The 24,282-nt window shown below is 37.1% G+C and overlaps 1 protein-coding gene across 3 annotated transcripts in view; it reads right to left on the bottom strand.

Moving 5' to 3' along the window:
• Nucleotides 1-18,709, bottom strand: part of trpm1 (transient receptor potential cation channel subfamily M member 1) — a 79,650-nt gene extending 60,941 nt beyond the window's left edge. For all 3 annotated transcript variants that reach the window (XM_031899152.1, XM_031899151.1, XM_031899153.1), the window contains exon 1: nt 18,408-18,709. In XM_031899152.1, coding sequence (XP_031755012.1) covers nt 18,408-18,539 — 132 coding nt within the window. In that variant the 5' untranslated portion in view covers nt 18,540-18,709. The remainder of the gene's footprint in view (nt 1-18,407) is intronic.
• Nucleotides 18,710-24,282: the final 5,573 nt, after the last annotated feature.

The raw sequence follows: 24,282 nt of genomic DNA, 5'->3' as shown, positions 1-24,282 counted from the left end.
ATGTTTACATACACATTTTGAGGGTTTTTTTTCTAGCAACTCTGTTTTAATTTTGAAATGCAACAATATTTTATCACCAATTTATTTTTTCATTGCTAATACCACATGCTATTAGTCTCTTTACAGGTTTATACAGTATATGCAACAAACAAAATAAAGCTTATTCTTGTGATACCAGAGAGGACAGCCCATTGGAAGTCAGGATAACCTTCTTTTTGTATTGTGCCTCATCCATAATAAGATCAAAATAATCCAAAGTATTCTACTTGCTGGCTTTTTGTCTTCTTCACCCTGGCTCTCTCAGTTGTAAAGCCTACTCCACCACTTACTTGTCCCACTCATATTTCCCAGGTGATGCTCCTTCAGCCTGAGTGAGCAGAGCACCTGTTATTCTCCAAATCTACTATGTGTCATGGAGCATTTCGGGAGAGAAATGCCTAACACTAGAGATTTTCTAGTCACTGTGCCACAAAAAGGTTTAAATAAACCAAATGTGGGAGCCCAGGTAAAAATGTAGCAAACACTTATGGGCCCTCACATTCTAATTATAAACAGATGAAAACAAAAACCCCATATTATGCGTTCATCTTTTGATTTTGTGTGATATCCATGAATACTAGGAATACTCCAAGCCCAGGAGCATAGAACATATCATATAATTCCTTTCATGTTGCAATTCCACATGAATTATTACCGGTAGTTCAGCGTTTTTTATGAATGTTATATTTAATGTATTATTATAATAAATGAGTCCCTGATACTCAAGCAAACATTTTGTAAAGTAATGTTTGCTATTACCTCTCATTTTTTTTGCTTTAAAACCACAATTTGTTTAACCTCAATGTCCCACAAACTCCTGCACTTCTCCTTGCATCTCCATTGTGTAAATGATTTGCACATGCACCGGGTGTTCTGCAAAACCAAGACACTGCTTTGAGGCAGAAGGGACATGAAGGAGGTGGTGGTGGTTGGTGGTTACAGAAATGGAATTTGCCCTAGCCCTGTGGTACAACAGACCATCAGTGTAGTTAGATATAATGCAATAAAAGCTAAAATGGTTGCATATTTGTGCCCACTGCGATACACAATGCACTTGTGCCTACTTGTCCTCATCTATATTAGTACTATACATCAATTTGCTGGTTGCTTCTTTAGTGCAAAAATGCACAAGCTGCAGAGTACACTAAGGTACTGCTTGCTATTGGCAATTGAATAAAGGTGGCCATACACTGGCGGACTGCAGCTGCTGTTTTGAGTTCTTTAGACCGATTTGGCAGCTTATTTGCCTGTGTGTGAGCACCCCTGACAGGCCTACCTAACCGATATATGGCCTAAAATTGCCCAGATCTTGATCGAACAGGTTTGCTTTTCCCATTGGATCGGGAGCAGCTTCGGCTTGTTGATGCGGTGCGACGGCCCATTCACCGTTTTAATTTAGTTGAATTAGCCCTATATCACCCACCTTAGGTGGGCATATCTTAACGTGTATTGCCACCTTAACATATAAATAAGTCTAAGTATATGCCCATGTTCTTTCCTTTGTTAGTATAACTGGCATCTACAGTATTTGTGTGCAATTTGCTATCTGTTGTCAAATCCTTGCACCTGGGTGCAGCAAGTGCAGTTATGCTGGAATTGTGGGAGGGAATGTTGCATTGTGGGTAAATTGCTCTGATTACTCTTATTTTTTACATTTTGCTTTAGTAAATTAGCCCCATAATCTCTCTGGTTTTGGGTAGTCTTGTGTGTATGCATATAATGACGTAAGGTTATGCACTGATCTGAGTAAGAGATTCTCTACCAGCAACTTTAGCAAAACTGTGGAAAGCATTGTAGTATGCAAAGGTCACCATCCCTGCATAAGCATTCAACCCTGATTGAGATTATGTTCTGATGAACTAAGAACCCATTTCTGAGATAAATGGGTTTGATGCAATATTAGAAAGACATCCCTACTGTAGGTATATTTACACTCAGCCTAAATCAAACAAGACACTTGATAAGTAATGACTGGCAATTAACTACCCACTACGAAGCTTTTTTTGTGCCAAGCGGCCTATTTTGGACATTAAGTCTGGGAAGAAAAGAAAAAACCATCCCTGCAATTAATGGCATTTCTGTGCTCATACAGTTTAGCTACGAATATTTTCCTACAACATTTTACACAGGTGTGTTAATGGGAGATAGCGAGATTAAGAGCATGTGATTTATGGCTTGTCTAAACCAGGTTTATCTTTTAATAAATGGAAATCTATCCTACTTATGGACAGGGTATATTTGCCTTTTGATAGGCAGATACAAATATAACAACATATGTATCATATTGCATTGTATTGTACATACAATACAGTAGTACATGATTAAAAAAAGCCACGTCCACTAAATTCAAGCCAGTAAGTGGGTTATTTCAGATGCAATCCTGCATTTATTTCTGTTATGTTTTTGCACAAGCCTGGGAGACCGGTACCATTGCTTTAATGACATTTTCTATTTAAGGTTGAGCGGTAACTGGCATTAGTGTTGGACATGCCATGATTTCACTACATAACAGCACTCTCTAGTCTTGTGACAGACAAATCTTGGACATGTGCTTTTATAAACATGTGATGAAAAACAGCCCTAAAAGTCGCACACATTTTTACCAGCTTCACTGGAGATAATGGCATACAAGAAGCATATTATTCCAACAGTAACCCTATTGAAAGCAAAAGTGACTTAATACAATTACCCACAGACTTTTACACAGTGTTACATACATTCTTGGGGAAGGAAATAAAAACTTGTGATTTTTACATACACTGCCAGAAGATATGATGCACCAAGCCAAGTTTAAAAGGTGAAAAGGACAAAAAAAATGTTAGTTGTCCATTCCTAAATTTAAGGCAGTACAGGTATGGGATCCCTTATCCGGAATATCCAGAAATCTTTGAATTACAGGAAGGCCATCTCCCATAAACACTATTTTAAGCAAATAATTCTAACTTTTCAAATGATTTCCTTTTTCTATGTAATAATAAAATAGTACCTTGTACTGGATGATAAGCTGCATGAATCCATACTGGTGTCAAACAGTTACTGTTTAAATGTTTTTTTTAGCAGACTTAAGGTATGGTGATCCAATATATGGAAAGATCCCTTATCTGAAAAAATCCAGGTCCCAAGCCTTCTTGATAATAAATCACACACCTGTAATATAATAAAAGCTGCAGTTCTAGTTACCCATAGCAACTATTACCAGAAGGCATTTATTTTTCAGCTAATTTTTTCTTACTAGACCTGGGGCAAATGTTGTGTGTGCCCTGGGCACCCCATGAGTGCAAATTCTGCTTCCTTTATAATTATGCCAAGGACCCCTCTGGTGGAAATGTATTATTCATTTTTGTATTCCAAACACTACAAAGTAAAGAGCCATTCAGACCTATGCTTTATATAGAAGTTCAGTTTTTAGAAAATGGGCAATAAGAAAGTGAATAATCTGGCAGGGCTCGCTGACACTGGCAATCAGTAACTTTCTTTGTAATTCTAACCTTTATTATTACTTTTTATTGCTTATCTTTAACTGAAGCTGTTTGCAGGCTATGGGAGCTGATGGCCACATCCCCATCCCTATTTAATGCTACTCCTGTGATCATCCCGTCTCCACCCCCCCCTTGTCATTTCACTGGGGTGGGGAGGGGAGGTGATCGAGAGCCGGTTGTTGCCTTGGATTCTGCTAAGAGTTGACCTTGCACTGCCAAAAACTGTTTTATATGCATGTAGACATTAAATATTATTATACTACACTAATAAATATTGTTTGTTTACTTCATAAACATTAATATATTTCATATGAATAGGCTGCTGTGTAGCCATAGGGGTAGTTACTGAATAGGGCCAAAAGGCACAGGTTACCAGTGATATTAGATAAGCTGTGTAGAATATAAAGTTTAACCACCTATAGCAACCAATCAGCAGAAAGCATCGCCTGTTTAAAGATAAACATTTCATTGGTTGCTATGGGTTACTACACCTGGACAAAGTTGTATATGTATTACATATGGGGAAAAAACTTTTAAAAACATTTCAGTAATATCACAGCTGTCTTTTGGGTTTGTGGCTATACAGATCAAGCACAGACACACAAGGAGTGGTGCAAGGAAGACACTGCATGTAGGTCACTTTTTCCAAATATAAACATAAACACAACTGGTTCCTACATCATATATGGTGCACAAGTAGGCCATTTGCAAACAAGATTTTTTAGAATCACAGCACCACCTAGCAGCTACTGTTCCCTTTGCAAGGCACCTCTCTAATTTCCATTGAATATAATAAAAGCGTTTGCCCATGCTTCTTCAACTAAAAAGGAAAAAAGCTTGTGCCTGGCTATAACAAAAAGGATGCTGTTGACATTCACTATACAATGTAGTGTTTTGTTTGTTTTTTTTCTTCCTTCATATTCAAGGTAAACTAGCTGACAGCATACAAGGACAACTGTGCAGATAAATAAAGAGCCGCCCTCTAAATGTTTATATGTAGTGGGGCTCTTTGGTTTAGGATTGAGTCAGTCCAGTACCTCATTGCTGTATATGTCTAAAGGTGTAAGTAAAACGTTTTACAGAGGAACAAATCAAAGTAAATGGTATGGGATCTCTTATCCAGAAAGCTCTGAGTTACGGGAAGGCCATATCCCATAGAGTCTACTTTTACGCTAATTAAAAAAACTAGTCCAGATTAATGGGAAACAATCCTATTGGGTTTATTTAATGTTTATATGTTTTGTATCAAACAAGGTATGGTGATCCAAATTACAGAAAGATCCCTTATCTGGAAAACCTAAGGTCCCAAGCAATCCAGATAATTAATCCTGTACCAGAACAAAGAAAATGTTCCTATTAGCACTTTTGCAATTACATAAAAAATAAAACACATACATAGACATTTTACATAATCTAAAAAGAACCATGTTTGGGAAAAGAGGCTTAAAAGCTCCTTTTACTCTGTATGCCTGAGATCTTAGGATGCCTGCAAGGCCAGCACTTTGGCAATTAATTCCCTGTACAGGTGGCCTCGCTAATCATAGCATAGGGTGCAGTATTGTTAGATCACAGCATTGGGCTTTTCATGGAATGGAACAGCGTGTCCTTAAAGTGATACTGACACGAAAAAACAACTTTTCAAATATGAATCTACAAAAAAAGTTACCTATAGTTCATGTTGATCATTCTTTGCTGATAGGTCTGCTTCTGTAAGTAATTGTTACTTGAAATTCCTTAACCTGACTGTCCCTTCTCAGCCTGTCAGTTATAGCTTCTAATACTAACAGCCCACTGCTGCACAAATATGGCAGTCCCCTCATAGGGGAACATGAGGGATTAGATAGGTAATGTAAAAGCATCGGGCAAATACTTTTTTGGCAAAATGCTAAAACTCATGCAAATACAGTGTTATGATAAATGTAAAAAGGTTTCATTTCTAGTGTCAGTATCTCTTTAAGCAGTACTTTGACAACGTCCATGGCACCTTCCATGCCTCTGTAAGACTGTGGAGACTTATTCCCTCCCTTCATAGAACTTAAATCCAAGCTTCTAGAAAGAACACAAAGACACAGATATTTGAGGTGCAGGTCAGCCACAGCTTTATTAGAAAAATACCTCATCATTTGTCCTTGCCATCTGTTTTCACATGTACCAAAACATCTTATAGCTGTTTCATAACCGAATTCCGGCCACTGCAAATGCAGTGCGCATGTAACAGACATCAAATAACAGCAGAAATTAAATGACCAAGCACTCGCCATTTGCTGTGACAACTTTTTACAACAAACATAAAAAAAAATGGCCTATACAATTTTTTTTATGTTTACAGGTATTGCCAAGGTGAATCCAGAACAGGGTGGGAGGGAGAGAGATGCAGCTCCGGTCAGCATAGAAGAGGGAGTGCTGCCAGGGAGTGCTGCCCGGGAGATGCCAGGCATCTCCCAGAGGAGGAGGGGTGGATGAGAAAGCACAGGGGACCCCTATAGGCTGCTATGTGCGGGGAGGGATTGGATAAGTTAACCCTTTTGTGTGTAGAGGGAATTTGCATGCCGCTTAACTCCACAGTCCCTCTGCATTTTCATTACGCTTTTCAGCGCTTTCCAAAATGCCCTTCTGTCCCATAACTGTCAGCTCACTGTACTGGCCTGGAACTGATACAGGGGTTAACAAGTTCTTTTTTAAATCTAAATTAAAATGCTACTGCCCAATTACAACATACATTGACACGTATTGCAGGTGCTATATATTCTCAACTAGGGGAGCAGAAACCCATATTGATAATATCTAACAACACAAATAATAGCCTTAAAAGTTTCCTATGTGGTATTTGGTGTTTTTGCAACCTTTATTCTTTTTTTTTTTAATTTTTTGGGTATTTATGTTGAGGCTTCTTTTATAAACTATGTAATACAAAACAAAGTCGTTATATTAAAATGACTACCCCTACATTCAGAAGCAACACCTTCGAACATAGGTAGGGTTGCCACCTTTTCTGAAAAAAAATACCAACCTTCGTATGTTTTTATGGGTTTTGCCTTTTGATAATATTAACACCAAGCAAAGCCTGTGAATTCTGGCAAATATCAGAGGGGGGTACATAGAAGCATGAAAAATTAGTTAAAAACAAAAACCTTTATTGAAGCAACATCAAATGAAGTTTTGGTTATGTTCTGAATTGCTATAATGACTGCAATTTCTTGTAGGGTAAATTCTGAATGTCGTGCATATTAGAAACTGTATTTGATATTTAACATTAAAATCAAGAGCCTTGCTATTATACACACATTTCTTTGCCACTGTGATGATTGATTTCTGTGTATTCTCTATTCTATTCTTTTGTACTTTTGGAATGTGCTGTTCCAGGCATGGCAATGTTTTTTTATTGGGCAATTTTTTGTTTATTGCTGTTTATTGTTTATGCCATCTGTTATTTGATATGACAGTCAAGCATATCTCCACCTATTTTTGGTTGGTAATGGTGTGTGGCCTCTCCTGCTTCTACTTGTACTTACAGCGCTGCAAGTATCACAGGTCATATATTTTCATGAACTCATCTGACCCTGATTAAGGACCTCCAAAAGATAGCAGTTTTGTAATTGAATGTTATTTTAAAATCATTTCTATATTAATTATTACAAGGGTTCATTCTCCTCTCACAGAGATTAATACCTTTAAAGCCATAGCCATCTGTACACCATTTAAAGGCTTATTAAAAAGAGCAATGATTATGCTGAGCAGTGGTTCAGTCTGTTCCTGATACTGTCTGTAAGATGACAGCACAGCGTATGGTGATTAGGGGCAAGAGATATGGGATACAGCAAAAAATACATTTGAATGTAAATACATTTAACGATAACTCTAAAATAATAAAAAAGATAATGTAAAAAAATAAACAAATTATATAATAAACTATGTAATATAATATCAACAACTTTAAATCACTAAAAAAACAATATTAGCTCATTGCATTAACTGCTCCAAGAATCCTTTTGGCACCAGTATCACAGATAGGACATACCAAGTAAATACCAAGGAAGATGAAATACAGGAGCTGCTTTCACAACAATTACATGTAATAAAAGATAGTGGGACAGGTTCTAATCTGTGGGAGCTTTATGGCCTGGGCTCACTGAGAGATCCTTTGGTGATCTAGCAGGTCAGTCCAACTATCCATCAAGTGATATGCTTTGGGGGCAATATTACCTTACATGCTAAAACCCTATCTGAAGATTATGAGGTTATATTTCTGACTAGGCACACCATGTATCAAAGATAATATTCCTTAAAACTCCCACAGACACTTCTAAATTAATCTGAGAGTAGATTTATTAGCCCAGTGATGAACTCCTTTCACAGCTACTACAGGGATTGCATCTTAATATGCCTCTAGAACAGCAGTTGTCAACCATTTTTGAGTTCAAACCCCACTTGAAGGTCCAACCTTTGTCCAGAACCCCCCTTAGGGTGAAGACAGAGCTACATTATTTTGCCCAGTCCTGCGCTTAAGGGCAAATGCCCATACCTAGTGCACTCTTACCTTCCAATTTGTGCCTGTATGTTACCAAACCACTTAAACTGTAAGCTCTACGGGGCAGGGACCTCCTTCCTACTGTGTCTCATTCCACATGGCACTTATTCCCTGTGCATATATATATATTGTATTTATTTATTATAACACTTGTCCTCCCTGTGTGTAATTTTGTTTTTTGTAAGATTGTACAGCACTGCGTACCCTTGTGGTGCTTTATAAATAAAGTTATACATACATACCTACATTACCATTAAATCACAATATATCCAGGACATAAAATATATATTTATCCCAAATTTCACTCTAACTGACCTTCAAATTATGCTTTTAGGTATATCTAAGAGAGGAGATTCTCACCAGTTCTCACCCTAATAGGTCATCAGGCTGAGCAACCACTGTCACTGCTCTCAGCCCTCACAGGCAGGCAGTTTGGGAACCACCGCAATAGAAATATTACAGAATTACTGCAAGACTGAAATAAAAGGGTAGCCTTAACCTCCCGTTATAAAGCCATAAGGGATTTCCGACATACAGCATGTTTATACTAATAGAATTCTATAAAAATAGAATTTTATTTAAAATGGTCTTCTTAAAATACTTTATATCAACAACTATGGTCCATTTAAAATAAAATTAGTTTATGTAAGAACAATTCTTATTGAAGCACTCATCAAACAAACTTTTTCCCATATTGTACCCTGTAGGCAATGTTCAGAGGCAACTTAAGCTAAGCTAAGCACTTGTGTGCTCGCAAACAAAAATACAGCGGCTGTACATTGATTTATATATGATAAATTACTTTTGGGGAAAGTTATTTTTTTGTACCCAATAACCTTTCGATGTAGTTTCTACTCAATATCATCCCATTCCCATTTTAAAAATGTATCATTTGTTAACAATGATTTATCATGCGCTATTGCACCACTGTATGGCACAGGGATTCCTTTGGCACCACTTATCCTAGCTCTTCCATTCCCTCTTCTCATACACTTTTTACACTAGAAACTAGTTCCCTGACTTTAAGCAATGTGCCTTTTTATGATCAAGGAACTTCTTAGTGACGACCCTTAATACCTAATATTTCAGTATGCTATCTTTTTTTATGTTCTATCTGTTGCTGGGTATTTCTTATTATTAAACTACATACATAACATCTTGGACTTTATTTGGTAAATGGTCATAATTACTGTTGTTATAATCTCTGCTTATTTCAGCTATGGAAATATATCACTCTTTTTGTATCCACTGACTGCAAATATCCCGTGACCTGCCAAGGCAATTCGTATACATGTTTGCCTGTGACCATATTAGCAATATTGTTAAACACTGTAATATGTCTAAAGAGTAACAATAAATGCACCTGTTCTAGAGTCATTTTCCAAATAGATGCAATACTGACTCCTCCACAATATAAGAAACACAGTGGAACAATGGATAGCATTGCTGCACTTGGGTTCTTGGCTCTAGCATTGCTGCACTTGGGTTCTTGGCTCTAGCATTGCTGCACTTGGTTTCTTGGCTCTAGCATTGCTGCACTTGGGTTCTTGGCTCTAGCATTGCTGCACTTGGGTTCTTGGCTCTAGGCACCATCTGTTAGGAGTTTGAATGCTCTGTGTGCATTTCCTGCAGATAAAATGGACTGTCGTGTAAGAATGCCATAGGGACTTTTGAATGTAGGCTCCACTGGGGCAAGGACTGATATGAGCGATGCATACAAGTGCCTTGGAATTTTTCAGCTTTATATAAATATAGGATAATAATAATTAACTTGCACTGATGTATTCTGAGCAGCTTTTAGAGGAAGCTCCAATGCATAATGACTTGTAGTGAAATCCCATACTTAAGTATTCAAACAGAAAACATCTAATCCATGTCCTTTTAAAGAAATACTTAAATATCACTTTATAAATCAGATCAGCTTTGCTACAAGCTTTCCCTGTGTATAATCCCATTTAGTAATGCATCTCTCATTCTCAGGAAAATTTCTGTCAAATTTACTTAAGCTTGCCATAAACTAGACAATTTGTTTGGTAACTTTGTGCATAACTTGGTCAATGGATCAGGCAGCCTGTGCAAACAAAATGGGTAGGACCATATGTGTGGCTTGCTGCTGTACTCAAAATACATCAGGGCCAAACCCTAAGTCAGAGAGGCCATGTCCCATACAAAGGCCAATAAGCTTCTGATCCAAAAATCTAAAGGGGTTACATGTGACAGAAGTACATATGTAATTTCTTTATTTAATCACGTTACTCTGTGTGATCTCACATGAGATGATTATTCAAGATAAAAAAAAACTAGTTGGGCAGTGACCCTGAAAATGCATGCCATCATACTCTGATGTTGAATCAGAAGACATTATAGGGCTGACACCAGTTACTGCTTTCTGCTATATATAAAATCTATCCATCATATATGATGTACAAAACAGATAACTTTTCATTATTGTAATACGGCAACCTTTGGCCAACTAACACCCCCCCTCGCTTGGTAGCATATACAAAACTGGAAGTGCATGTACTGCCAAGAAAGCTTGTTGAGAATACATGCCCATTGCTCAAAAATGTTCCATTTAAGTACAATATGAACTATTTTTGATTTGCTCGTAACACTGTCCACAAAAACAGCAATATTGTCAAGCAATATGGAAAGTTTTTGGCCTTTCCACCCATATATTGCTACAATACATCTATGGGTTCCTCAAGACAGACTGCAGTTCCATGGTATTACAAGATTTTGATCATCTTGTAATACCATGGAACTGAATTCTGTCTGTCTGGTTTCCTCTATATTAGGCACTGTTAGGCCATAAAGTAACTCAATCATTTGAATACTATGTGGGCTCTTTTATTTGTCTGTAAAAAAGTACTTCATTTAAAAATGTTGGTTAACAGAATGGTGGATTTGCTCATAGAAATCAGGCTGTTATGACGTCTATATGACTTGATTAACATTACCTGAAAATAACAGGTTATTTGTAAACCTGTTGCAATATCTATTACCCTTAGGATCAGAATATAAAGAGTTAAAATCAAAGTGCATAACACAGTAGCAAGTCTCTCTTGGGTAGTTTCAACTTGACCATTATTAAGAAAAGAGGTCACTGATAATATAGGAAAAACAGAATAGATACAAATCAGAAATTAATGTCAACCAATAAATAGGACATTGACAGAAAGGCTTTTTATGGAATTTAGTAATTTATTCTGGTCTGTGTTCACAGGCAATTTCCAGGAAGCTGACCCATAAGCAGTGATTATGTGAACTCACATTACCTGCTACATAAGCTCCCAGAGCACTAAAGATGTGCGCATTCTAAGTGTCACTAGAGCCACAACACTCTGCTTGCTCTCTGTAGGTAAAGGCTTTAACCATCTATCTATTAATCACATGAAAGCAGATATTAAGGAATATTAATCCACACCAGCTGCTAGCTCTTTCGCTGTGCCATTATCAGAGATTAATCTTTGGCTGCCTTTTCCCTGCTGTCTCTAAGTACACATCAACATTTTGCATAACATCCAGATGAGATCTTTCTGAGCTACTCCAGAACAACACATTCTAAAAAACAACAGGTTATACAATAATGCGGTTAATACTAATGCATGGGTTGGTCTCTGCAGCCACCCAGAGCAAGTTCTAATATCTGATCATTTAGGGTGCTATTAAGAAACAGGGGTAAATATTTATTTAATGCCAACAACCTACAGAAACTAATTATTTTTGTTTGCAGCAATGCTAATTGATGATTGATCTGTAATCCACTTCATATGCTAAATTCCCCCACACAATATCAATGCAAGATGCTTACTTGAAGAATTGAACATTGGTTTACTGCATATTGGTTGGCTTAGACATACTTTGCGTTGTACACATGATGCTTATTTTAAATAAAATGTGTTGTATTGATGGGGTATATGATACTTTTTCTACAAGTAAAATAATTGTGTATGGTGAGTCCCTAATACACAGCTGATTTCTGTTTTTAATGAAATGGCACATGGGGGGAGAGTTATTTAAAGTTAGTATAGATAGTATTTTCTTTATTGATTATTGTTCTTAGTTTCCTTTATGGATACACAATGGGCCTTTATGGGGGTAATGTAATACTACGGTAATGCTTGTAATACTGCTGTAATGACCTCCGCCTGTGACCAGACCACAGCCTCTGATTGTGTACTTTGCTAACCAATAATCATAACCAGTGATCTGCTTGTTAGGCCACTGGACAGTATGAGTAGATTATTGTTTCTATGTAGTTTATGTAGTTTAGCATCAACCTGTAGATATATACTGTATATATGGATAAAATCCTTGTGTGTGTGTTAATTCTAAAATTAAGGAATGTCTGTGTGTTAAAAGTGACATTTTATAGCATTTTTACAAAAGAGTACTTTGAGCTCAGCTATAAGTGGTGTAATATATAGTGGGCACTGTGAGTGCATGGTAAATTTTGAAAAATTCATTAAATAATTATATAATGAACAGAATTAGTTTTGTTATATAAATGTATTTAGCAAATAATAGTATACATATCATCAAATCATCGTAATTAATTTCACAAAGTTGGAGTATTGAAAACCTTTATTGAGTTATAAATCGAATACCAGTAAGCTCTTGTTAATATACTAGGTGAAACTACATTGAATCCCGGTTGCTATGGTGACAAAGATCGTTTATATTCATGTGTTTCCCTTTTTCTGGTCAGATCTGGGGCGAGATGGCAAACAGCCCTTTCTGGTAATGATGAGAAAGGAGTAGCTGTGCGACACTGCCCGTACAAATACGCACATGCGCATGATGCGTCAAATATTCAAATAATAGTCACATAGGAAAGGGCAGATTAGCATGATGTAATACAAGGAAGCTTTAAATAACCTCGCGTACTCTGATAGATCCATTTGCCTTGAAAAACCCTTATGCGAAAGGCACGTTGACAAAGTTTTCTCTTATTGATTTTATAACGAACATTGCTTAATTCTCCATAATAATTAGTTTTTAAAAATAGTTTCTCATTATCACCATATGGGTTTATTTGTACATGTACAGTGGCCTTTTAAGGTGCTTAAATTTTTATGCTTCTTTTAATCTTTCTTCTCTATAACTCCAAAGTGCCTTGGATTTGGGATTCTTTAGGTAAGATAAGCTCTCCACAATTGAGGTAGGGAAGATAAAACACAAGACCACAGTCCTTGGCATCCTGCCTTCTCCCTATTTGTGGTGTTCCATCTTATTATTTTGTAACCGTTATTTGAATGAATTGTAAGCAATTTTTATGTTTTGGGGTTTTTTTTATATTTATTTCCTAATTGTGGAATAAGTCACGAATTGGAGCACTGACACTTCATAAGAATTTATCAATTGATACTAATTTTTAATAGGCACAGGCACTTCATTGCAGTTACTGAATAATCTTAGATTATTTAATCTAATCTTCTTCCTATCATATTGAAAATAACAGGTTTGTGTCAATGGGTTTATGTATTCATGAATTCAGAGTAAATACAAATTAGGGGCCCCAAGTCCTGAGCATTCTGGATAACAGGTCCCATACTTGTTTTATCCATCACGCATTTATAAGAGCAAACAATTTTTATACAATTTTTGCAGGTGGGTTTTACCTCTAAATATTTGTTATTTCTCACTAATTCACACACAAACACCTTACACTGTACCATCTTACACTGTACCATTCTGTGAGCCTTCTCCTTACATTAGTAGTAATGTTGCAGGGTTAGACTAACGCTAACTGTCCCCAGCAGTAAATAAAGGAAGTTCCAAACTAGGGTCCCAAAGGTGACTTGGATGCCCATGTAGCCATAGCCCACAAGGCAGAAGAATAACTTTCATGTGACTAACAAGTTATTGGAAAGTTTTAGATTTTATTATTATTAACAGCAATCCAGTGAAGTGGAATAAATACCACCTTAAATAATGCAGTCTCTGAACAAAGATGTAGCTGTAAAAAAAAATCTAGTAAAGATCCCCATAAACTTAATTTCAGGTATTATTAGTGTATTTTGCCTATAATGTACTTAACTTGCATTCCATTTGAGCCTTTCTATTTTCACGTGTGCTAGCCATACAAGTCTAAAGTAAAACTTCCCTTGCCTCCAGGTAAGTGATACGCTCATAAATTATGGTTTATTCTGTTTGTGTTTATGCATCTACTGCTTAATTCATCAAGTGTTTCTTTTGATATAGTCTGCTGTTTTTCTCTGATGCCTGTTATAGACTTCAAATGCAGTTTATTGATCATGATATGATACTGACAAAAAAACAAAGCTAAAACCAGAAAACTGAGTTGAGTTGAAAAACATCTTTGCAGCCTTAGCTGCAGCATCAAAGGCAAAAGTGATATGATATTTTCAAAAGCAATATCTGAAGAAATTATGAAAGAAAAGTTTGAAAATATATAAGTTAACTCACTTGACAACTTTTTATTTAAGTGGTTGGAAAAGAATGGCAAAAGATTGTGATCTGCATCCTCTTTAGTCAGTAAGGCAGCTAAATATTTCCACATTTCAAGATGTGCCTGACAATATGACATTTAATATTTTCTCTAAAGCTATACATAGTAGAGCTGGTTGCACAGCAACTGTACTCCAGTCACTAAGCTCACAAACTGAGCAATGAGATATTATAGGAAGTTGGAAATAAATGTACCCCTTCTGGGAACACAGATGTATTCCAGCACACACAAACTGTAGACATGCCAGCAATGGCGTAACTAGATGTCACAGGGCCCCAAAACATTGCTAAGTTGACCTATTCTACAAAGATACATTGAAATTGCTCATTAATTAGGGCCTTACTTGGCCCTCTACACCAGTGATCCCCAACCAGTGACTCATGAGCAACATGTTGCTCCCCAACCCCTTTGATGTTGCTCTCAGTGTCCCCAAACCAGGTGTTTATTTTTGAATTCCTGACTTGGTGGCAAGTTTTTGTTGAATAAGAACAAGATTTACTACCAAATAAAGCCCCCTGTAAGCTGATAGTGTGCATTGAAGCTACCTTATAGCCAATCATTTATAGCCCTTATTTGGCAACCCCATGAACTTTAATGATGCTTGTGTTGCTCTCCAAGTCTTTTTACACTTGGCTGTGGCTCAGGATTAACAAAGGTTGGGGACCCCTGCTCTACACTATTTGGACTCCCTGCAGCTGCAGGATCTGCTTCCTCTGTAGTTATGCCCCTGTAGTTACTCCCCTGCCCCTGTCCCTGTACACTGCATGTCATTTGCTCTAATTCATATAGAGGTGGTTTTGAAAAGGAAAAAAAGATTAAGCATTACAAGTATGATTGTTATAGTAACTACCATAGTTGCAGACACACTGGGGCCTGATCATTTTAAGAGGAAAATGTGATCATTTATTTTTGTGTGAAATAAGAACCCCAAAATATCCCTTATATGAGACCAAACCATTTTCTTGTTCCTGTAACATCCTACCTGGATTCATGCTGGTGAGCTGCTGTCTGCTATGCAGTCTGCCTTATCTGAATATGACATTTCTACCTGTAATCTAAAGAATCAATGTCATCCATTGAGCCCTGCTTTCCTCCTTGTATTCCTGATACGGTATTCAACACAGAAGTCAGCTTTATAGACAATGGTATTATATATGAAATTTCAAAATCATTAGAAAAAGATCTTGAAAAACCAAAGCATTACATTTTGAAGTCTTTCAGATGTCTTGGTCTTATGTAACTATGTAGCTGGAAGAAAATAATCTGTAAGGACAGAACTAGACATCATGCAGGCCAGGTCAGTAACAGAAAAACTACTGCAGGATCATAAGGCAAACTTGAAACCAGAAACAAGCCAGGGTTTAAACCAAGAAACAACACAAGGGAGAAGACCAGGGAAGCAGGAATCAGAATCTAGGAACAGGACTCAGGGCACATAGGAACCAGCAAATTTGACCTACAATGGGCAGTGAATGAATACAGAGCTGGAGGTTATATAGGCAGACTGATGGCTAACTCTAAGGGGCTGATTTACTTACCCACGAACGGGTCGAATGGAGTCCGATTGCGTTTTTTTCGTAATGATCGGTATTTTGCGATTTTTTCGTATGTTTTGCGATTTTTTCGGATTCTTTACGAATTTTTCGTTACCAATACGATTTTTGCGTAAAAACGCGAGTTTTCCTATCCATTACGAAAGTTGCGTAAAAAGTTGCGCATTTTTCGTAGCGTTAAAACTTACGCGAAAAGTTGCGCATTTTTCGTAGCGTTAAGTTTTAACGCTACGAAAAATGCGCAACTTTTCGCGTAAGTTTTAACGCTACGAAAAATGCGCAACTTTTTACGCAACTTTCGTAATGGATACGAAAAACTCGCGTTTTTACGCAAAAATCGTATTGGTAACGAAAAATTCGTACAGAATCCGAAAAAATCGCAAAACATACGAAAAAGTCGCAAAATGTTCGTTTTCAAGTCGGAACTGTTCCAATTCGGGTCGGATTCGTGGGTTAGTAAATCAGCCCCTAAGTACCTGTTGCCAAAAACAACATCTAAATTCACTATGCCTATCTGGAAACTAAAGGAGAACACAGCATATAAGTAGCAGTCTATTTAGATAGTGCAGAAGTAATATATAGCAAATAGCAGGTCACTGGTTTAAATCTTGTCAGGGTGTTACAGTTCCTTCATGTATTCCCCTACTGGTAAGCATTGTTATTGCAAACTTTCTGACTGAGAATAAGTATTAATATACATCAGAAAAGAAAAACACCAAGACAGAAATAATAGTAACTGACTGGTGTAATGGCACTGCAATTAAACTTGCACTTTATCTTTACGTGTTGGAAAGACAGAAAAAATAATAATGATCATGAAAAGAAAAAGTAAGCGAGATACTGTTTAAAACAGGAGGTATTATTATACGTCACCTTTTTGCCTCCCTAATTTGGAATAATAAATAATGACCTTCAGATATCACACAAAGGAGATTTTTCAGTAATATGAATGTAATTTTCCACTAGTGTGATGTAATGTCTGATAGGCTCTATGGGTTGCTCAACTGGCTCAGTGCAGCTGTGCACATGTTATAATGTAAGAAAATATCTGATTGGATGTAAAAGGTTATGCACTGTTGAATATTGGAATCTATTTTAGTAAATGATGACCATAATGTGTATAGCAGAACCCAGACATTAAAAAAATGGCCAAAAACCTCTGTGCAAAATATAACCTCTCTAAAATATAGAGCGATTGCTTGGTTCTTTTCAGTCATGGCTTCTTATTACAGTGGGTCTGTTCAGAAATCTTAGAAAAATAATAATAATAATAACTGTAGCCATTACTAGTAGTTTTGGTGAGAGATGCACATTCTTGGTTCCATTAAGGATAATGAAAGTCTTAGCATTTTAAAAGGGGTTTAACACAGAAAGCTACTACATATACACTTTATCCAAAAGCAATACAGTGCAATTTCCTTGTCTTTTATTGCATTAGTTGTTTCTCAGGGGAATGCATTTCCTCTGAATCCCCACTTCCTGCAGAACAGGAAGCTGCTCATTTTAAGGCTACATTAAACCACTGAGAGACATTAGAAAAAGATACAGCTCCCAATGAACTAGTAAAAAAACACAGCTGAGCAAACTGTTAAGAACAGTAGAGTTTTTTGTGCAAATGATTAAGATCCATTTGCTCAACAGACATAGATTCCAACTGTTATAAACTCAAGAAAGGGTCAGTAACTTCAGTCATAAGCAATATATGCTTTTTGTAGTTTTGTAGTTGTTTGTTTAGGATCCATTAAGTTCTTGTTGAAAGCACAATGAAGGTTTTAATAATTTTATTCTGCCTAGTACTGGCATCAAGTCAACATGCCTGGATCTGATGTTACACTTGCCAATAACAAAGTCAGTACCTATCCTAGATAATGCAGAGCTTCTATTTCCAGTCACTAAGCACCTGCAGTATCTCCATTCTACAGAACAAAATAAGATTCATATGAAATTAATGACATAATAGCATGTATAAATTAATGCAAATTAGCCTTTTTATACACATACTCATTAAGTTGTATTTTTACTGTATTTACTTTCAAATTGTTTTGTATCTTGTATCATTAGTGAAAGGGCTTTCATTAGCGCTGAACAGAGTAAGACAATCTTTGCATGAGCATTCTCTGGATAATATCTTAAAACATGGAATTAATTTATCCTGTCATACTTATCTGTCTTTAACTTTTAGACATTTTATTCTTAGAAAGCAATTTACATGTACAAAAGGCTACTGTTTAGTAATACTGTATTTTTAAAACATGGAGTAGAAAAAGATAAGGCAGGCAAAAGTGCCCCATGTGTCTAAGCAATTCCATTTGCAGCTTTACAGTCTTACATACCTTTTGGGATCCAGATGAAGAGCCCTTTAGAGATGTGCGTTTAAAGGACCCGCTCATCCTTCTTAAGGAACCTGAGAACTTTCCACCTCTACCTCCAGCTGCTCGCTTGCCCCCTTGCCCTTTCCCCTCCATAAGGATATATTTAGCAGCTCCAAGTCATTAAGGGGAACTTTATATTCATTCATTTACTGAAGCCACAGCTCAGAGTTCAGCAGGCCAACAGTGAGAAGATGAACCTAGGGAAGTAGGCATCACTTCTCTGTAGTAACATAAGTTCCAGAATGTAGAAGCTTCTGTAGACATAGCTTGGAGGCAGTCATAAGTAGAAGTGAGCAACACATGGGTACAGACTGCTGCCTTCCTTCCCATCCCCCTTTTCTACAGCCTCTATAATCAGGCTTAATGCACGCAGCTCTAGCAAGCTATGGTTTTTAATGGATGGAGATTTAATAAATGATGATTGAAGGTAAATCTACTTTACGTAGCATCAGCACAAAAGAAAGTTATTTTTTTCCCTTTTCTACATTGAAAGGCATAAGTCAGATGGAAATGATGCTGGGATTGCTAGAATAAGAGCAGATGGTCCTCAGAGCAGAATATACGGTAGGAAACTACAGTGTGAAATGTTAGAAGCAGCTTTGCCCACAGCTGATCAGCTGGAAAAGGCAAGATAAGGATCAGAGAAAGGACAGGCTTAACCTTATATGCATCAAAACATAACAGATCAGAGGGAGAGAGTAGACTGTTCACAAACATAATATCATATAGCCACATTGCAGTTTAAATGACATGTCAACCCAAAAAAATAGTTTTTTTTCCTAACTTTCCAATATGAATGTATTATACATTTTAGTGCTTTAAAAGTTATTTCTAAATGTAATTGCTATTGGAAGCAGCATTTGCTTAACAATGTTGCAAACATCAGTCTCCTCCAGCAAGGCAGGTCTGTCAGTCTGCTGCTTGTGTTACATTGTTTCAAGAGTTAGAGCCCCCAGGGCAGAGAATAGAAAAGAACAGACAAACACTGCTTTTAATAAAATTAAAATAAATTATATTTACAAATAACCTAGAAACCGTTAAAAATTTGTAATGAATGTTATTGCATAGTTGCTTAGAGTTATGTTTTTTTTTATTAGGCAAAAAAGAACTTTGGGTTTTTTTTTTTTTTTTGGGTTGACATGTCCTTTAAACTGCAATGTGGCTATATGATATTATGTTTGCGTACAGTCTACTCTCTCTTACTTATCTGTTATGTTTTGATGCATATAAGGTTAAGCCTGTCCTTTTTCTGATCCTTATCTTGCCTTTTCCAGCTGATCAGCTGTAGGCAAAGCTGCTTCTAACATTTCACACTGTATCCATCTGCTCTTATTCGAGCTGGGTTGGGTTGATATGTTATTTAATGTAGCCCTGCAAAACGTGAAGTTATACTGGCAGTCATATTAGATAGTTGCAGAAAACACTTACTTTATTATTTGAACTTATTATCACTTTAGCGTTCCATAACTTGTATAGAAGGATTTGGTCTGTACTTAGGTCTGTACTGGTTTTTAATATAGGTCCTGGCATTTCAAGTACACATAGGCCCAAACTGCCCCCACCAGCCCAATTATTAGTGACTGTTTATGATATCTAACAGCAGTTCCTCTGGCATTTTTTAGAATTCACACATTGCCAGTCCAGGCCTGTCTGTGCCCCATACCCTTTGTGAAACTTCTAATATCCTGCTAGGTTTCTCATTTTCTCCTCCTTCACCTCCTCCTTTCTCCTCCATTATTTATGGTCCCCTTTGCCCCCCTTTGTCCTCCCTTTCTACCTTATTTGGTAGAAATAAGCTACATTGTCTCCCACAATCATCATGAAGGCAAGTACTTTCAGTTCCCTGCAATCCAGGTGTCAGCACCTGCCTCCCCCATACTTCTACTCCTACTGCCTTCAATGCGCCAGGAAAAGACTGCTACTACCCTCTTCCTCCCTCTATTGTCCCCATTTCAATTAGCAAAAGTGGGTGCTACAGGTTTGACAGGGACTCTCATGGTGGCACTGGAGATACTGGAAGTGATTCAGAAGAAGATGAAACATAGCTTGATGTACTGTAACTGCTGGGCCCTCTATAGTCCAACCGTGAATATACTGCTGCAATAACAGAGCATACATGTGGGCAGGCTTCAACTTTGTTGCCCCTGTAAGCTACTAATGTCCCTTCAATTAAGGATATAGTAGGACTTCAGTATTCATCCACGTGGGGTGCTAACGGGTGAAAAGGCTCCACAATACAGAGCTGGTACCAGGAGTAATTCAAGACACACTGACAATTTTTTTTTTTAGCATCTTAATCTAAAAAGTGACTTTAATGGTTTTGTTTGAGACTGCTTGTCACCATGAGAGAAGAAGCAAATAGAGACATTTACATGCCAGTTCCTAAGTGTCTTACTGCTCATATTTCTCAATATTTTCAGCCATTTTATGCATTCAAAAAGACAGGTAAAGCTGTTTACCTGCCACTTTCCAAACAAGATGGGGAAGAAATTCAGTTTATAGATTTGTGGCCTCTCATATTGCAGTGAATGAGAAAAGGTGTTTTGATAAGGCGAAGACATGAAAGACAAAGGAAACTTGTTTCTTGCCTTTTTGATCCTTGCCTGTGTCCCAGGGCAAATGATTCACAACAAATGCACAGAATAATTTATTTACTTAGATCTGATCTACGGTAAGGTTTCTGTGTGCTGCCTACATGATGATTGGTAGTTCAGGCAGAATGAAAGTTCATGATGTTTGGCTCTACTTGTTCCCAGACCTGGGCACAGACCAAGTCTAAGTCATGGTACTCTAAAGTGCCTTTTAATAAGTTCAGATATTATCAGATATATATTCAGGTAAGTGTTTTCTGCAACTATCTAATATGACTGCCAGTATAACAGCTTCAGGGAGAGCACTCCACAACTTCAAAGTTCTTGCTTTAAAAACCGTTTTGAACTTTGTATTTTGCAGGGCTACATTAAAGGACATGTCAAGCCAACCCAGCTAGAATAAGAGCAGATGGTCCCCAGAGCGGAAGATAGTGTAGTGTGAAATGTTAGAAGCAGCTGGAAAAGGCAAGATAAGGATCAGAGAAACGACAGACTTAACCTTATATGTATCAAAACATAACAGATCAGTAAGAGAGAGTAGACCGTTTACAAACATAATATTTTATAGCCACATTGCAGTTTAATGGACATCAACCAAAAATTAGTTTTTTGCCTAATAAAAGAAAACCTAATTCTAAGCAACTTTGTAATAACATTCAATACACATTTGTAATGGTTTTTAAGTTATTTGCATATGTAATTTCTATTAGAATCAGTGTCTGTCTTTTTCTATTCTGTGCCTTGGGGGCTCTGGCCACTAGATGTTAAGTAAATTGCACTTTGCATGCTGTACTTTCTTAGGGCTCTGGCACACGGGGAGATTAGTCGCCCGCAACAAATCTCCCGTGTCTCAGGCGACTAATCTCCCCGAGTTGCCATCACCTGCCATCCCACCGGCGAAAGTGTAAGTCGCCAGTGGGATGGCACACGCGGCGGCGTGATTTCAGTGAGATCACGCAAGTTGCCTCGAGAGGAAACTTGCGCGATCTCACTGAAATCGCACCGCCACGTATGCCATCCCACCGGCGATTTACATTTTCGCTGGTGGGATGGCAATCCGGGGAGATTAGTCGCCCGAGACACGGGAGATTTGTCGCGGGCGACTAATCTCCCTGTGTGCCAGAGCCCTTAAGTGCATGACCCTTCAAGAGATTTATGGTTTTTTTTAGTTCTCCAGACCTCTATGACTTTACCAGCAGTAATATACGTACACAAGTGCAGTATGCAAAGTGCAGTGTTTTTTACCCACAATGTGGCATCCCCCCATGTGCCTTATTCTTTCAATTTATTTGATTTGAAGGCGATCTGTGGAATTATACGATTTAGAATTTCTTTTTATGTCCCAACTCTGATTGGTTCTTCTCCAGAACTTTATTACTATAGCAACGCTGCTCATCATCCTGACAACAGATTCTCACAGTGAGGCAATGAGGCACAGAAGCGGTAGCATCTGTACTTTGTAAATCAAATGTTAAAGAATGTTAAAGAATTCCAATTAAATACATTTTAAGGAAGAAATAGAGCTGCAGTAGATAGCTTCACAGATAACTCCAACGTAAACTGATAGGTAAGTAATAGTGAGCAGGAAACAACTCTTGAGCAGGTAAAGAATTACAGCAAACTGAAGGCTATATGCAGGCACAGCGACGGCATGAATACTAACTGAATCAGTGAGCAGAATTGGAAATTGAAAATGCTGGGTTTGCTAAATAGGTAGCAGAGACTAGAAAAAGTTTTTATTATTTGGCACATAATTTAGTCTTTGCTCTGTATATGCACAGTATGTTTTTGCACTTTGCGCTTTTTAGCAGTATGTATGTATGTGAAATGTAATTATGTTTCTATTTTTCTTGTGTGGGTCTAATTTGCAATTTCGTCCCATGTATATATATTTTGTATGCAGATGTGATGACAATAAAACTTAACTGGACTTGAATATTACAAGCAGGCCAGTTCAGGCAAAAGAAAGCCAATCAACAACCAAAAAATAGTTACACCAAATCCTGCATTAAATGCTACAAACATACTGATTCCATGGTGATGAAACATCACTTTCTGCTGTGTGTAATGGATTACTGAAATGGAGGAAATTCAAAGTGCCATAAAAAGTACTCAGCCTCATGGATACCCTGCATATTGTTCATGCATAAAGACCTGTCCCCCCTGTAAATTGTAAGTTTGATATATAACTTGATATTACTTATTTCAGATCACTGCAATGTACCAATGTACTACATAAGTCTGAAAATCCATGATTACCTTTGCCAATACATTTGTTTTTTTTGTAAAGTACTATTGCTGGAATAGATATATATATATATATATATATATATATCGAAACGTAACGTTGGCTGTTCATGCGTTTTTAATACACGATTGATCTTTTTGGAATATAACTCAGTTCTCGGTGTTGCTGGTCTTTTTTTGGATATTTAAATCATTTACCTTGCACCCAAGATAAGACCTGAAGCAGAGTGCCACCCTGGGTTCGCTATATATATATATATGTGTGTGTGTGTGTGTGTTATTAGACAACTGAATGATCACATATAGGCGAGAAAATTGGTAAAGGATTATAAATGTAACTCTGTTTTCAGCCTGCTCACATACAGATATATTTCAAAATATGGTTTAAAAATATTTTTGATGCAAGCAATTGCTCTAAACCATCAGCAGAGGGCGCCAGTAACACATTTACAGATAATGCTGTTGGAAAAACAAAGATGCATTTCCTATTAATTTAACTGTATCTATAAATTTTAAAAAAGCAACATATCACTGTTAAATGCACTGTTAAATGTTAGATTCCCATCCCATATCATTACCACCAATACAGTTTAAAGATAACAAAATATTGTTATCTTTATATATAAAGGATTGCTCAGGAAAACATGCATATTTTAAAGTTAAATAACCACACTGGTAAATAGGGTTGTCACTTAATAAGGAAAATAACGCTTATTATTATTAATATTATCATATATATATATATGTATATATTTTTCCAGGAAAGGTTGCAACCCTTCTGGTATAACATCTAATAAGATAACAAGGTGTTTCCTAAAGAGATACACTGCCAGTACGTTATTAGTGTTCTTTATCTTGAAAGTATGGAAACCTTTGTTACTGAGCTAATGAAGGGAAAATGTTAATAAAAGTGCAAGGGACAGTTCTAAATTAAAGGAGAAGGCAACCTTGGTAAAGGTAGACTGTCAAAAGATTGGCCTACCTATACTTTGTTCTGA

The sequence above is a fragment of the Xenopus tropicalis genome, chromosome 3 (genome assembly GCF_000004195.4).
Source record: "Xenopus tropicalis strain Nigerian chromosome 3, UCB_Xtro_10.0, whole genome shotgun sequence".
In the NCBI taxonomy this organism is placed as follows: domain Eukaryota; kingdom Metazoa; phylum Chordata; class Amphibia; order Anura; family Pipidae; genus Xenopus; species Xenopus tropicalis.
Note: the sequence above shows the minus strand (reverse complement) of the source record. Positions and strands in the feature narration are given on the sequence as shown.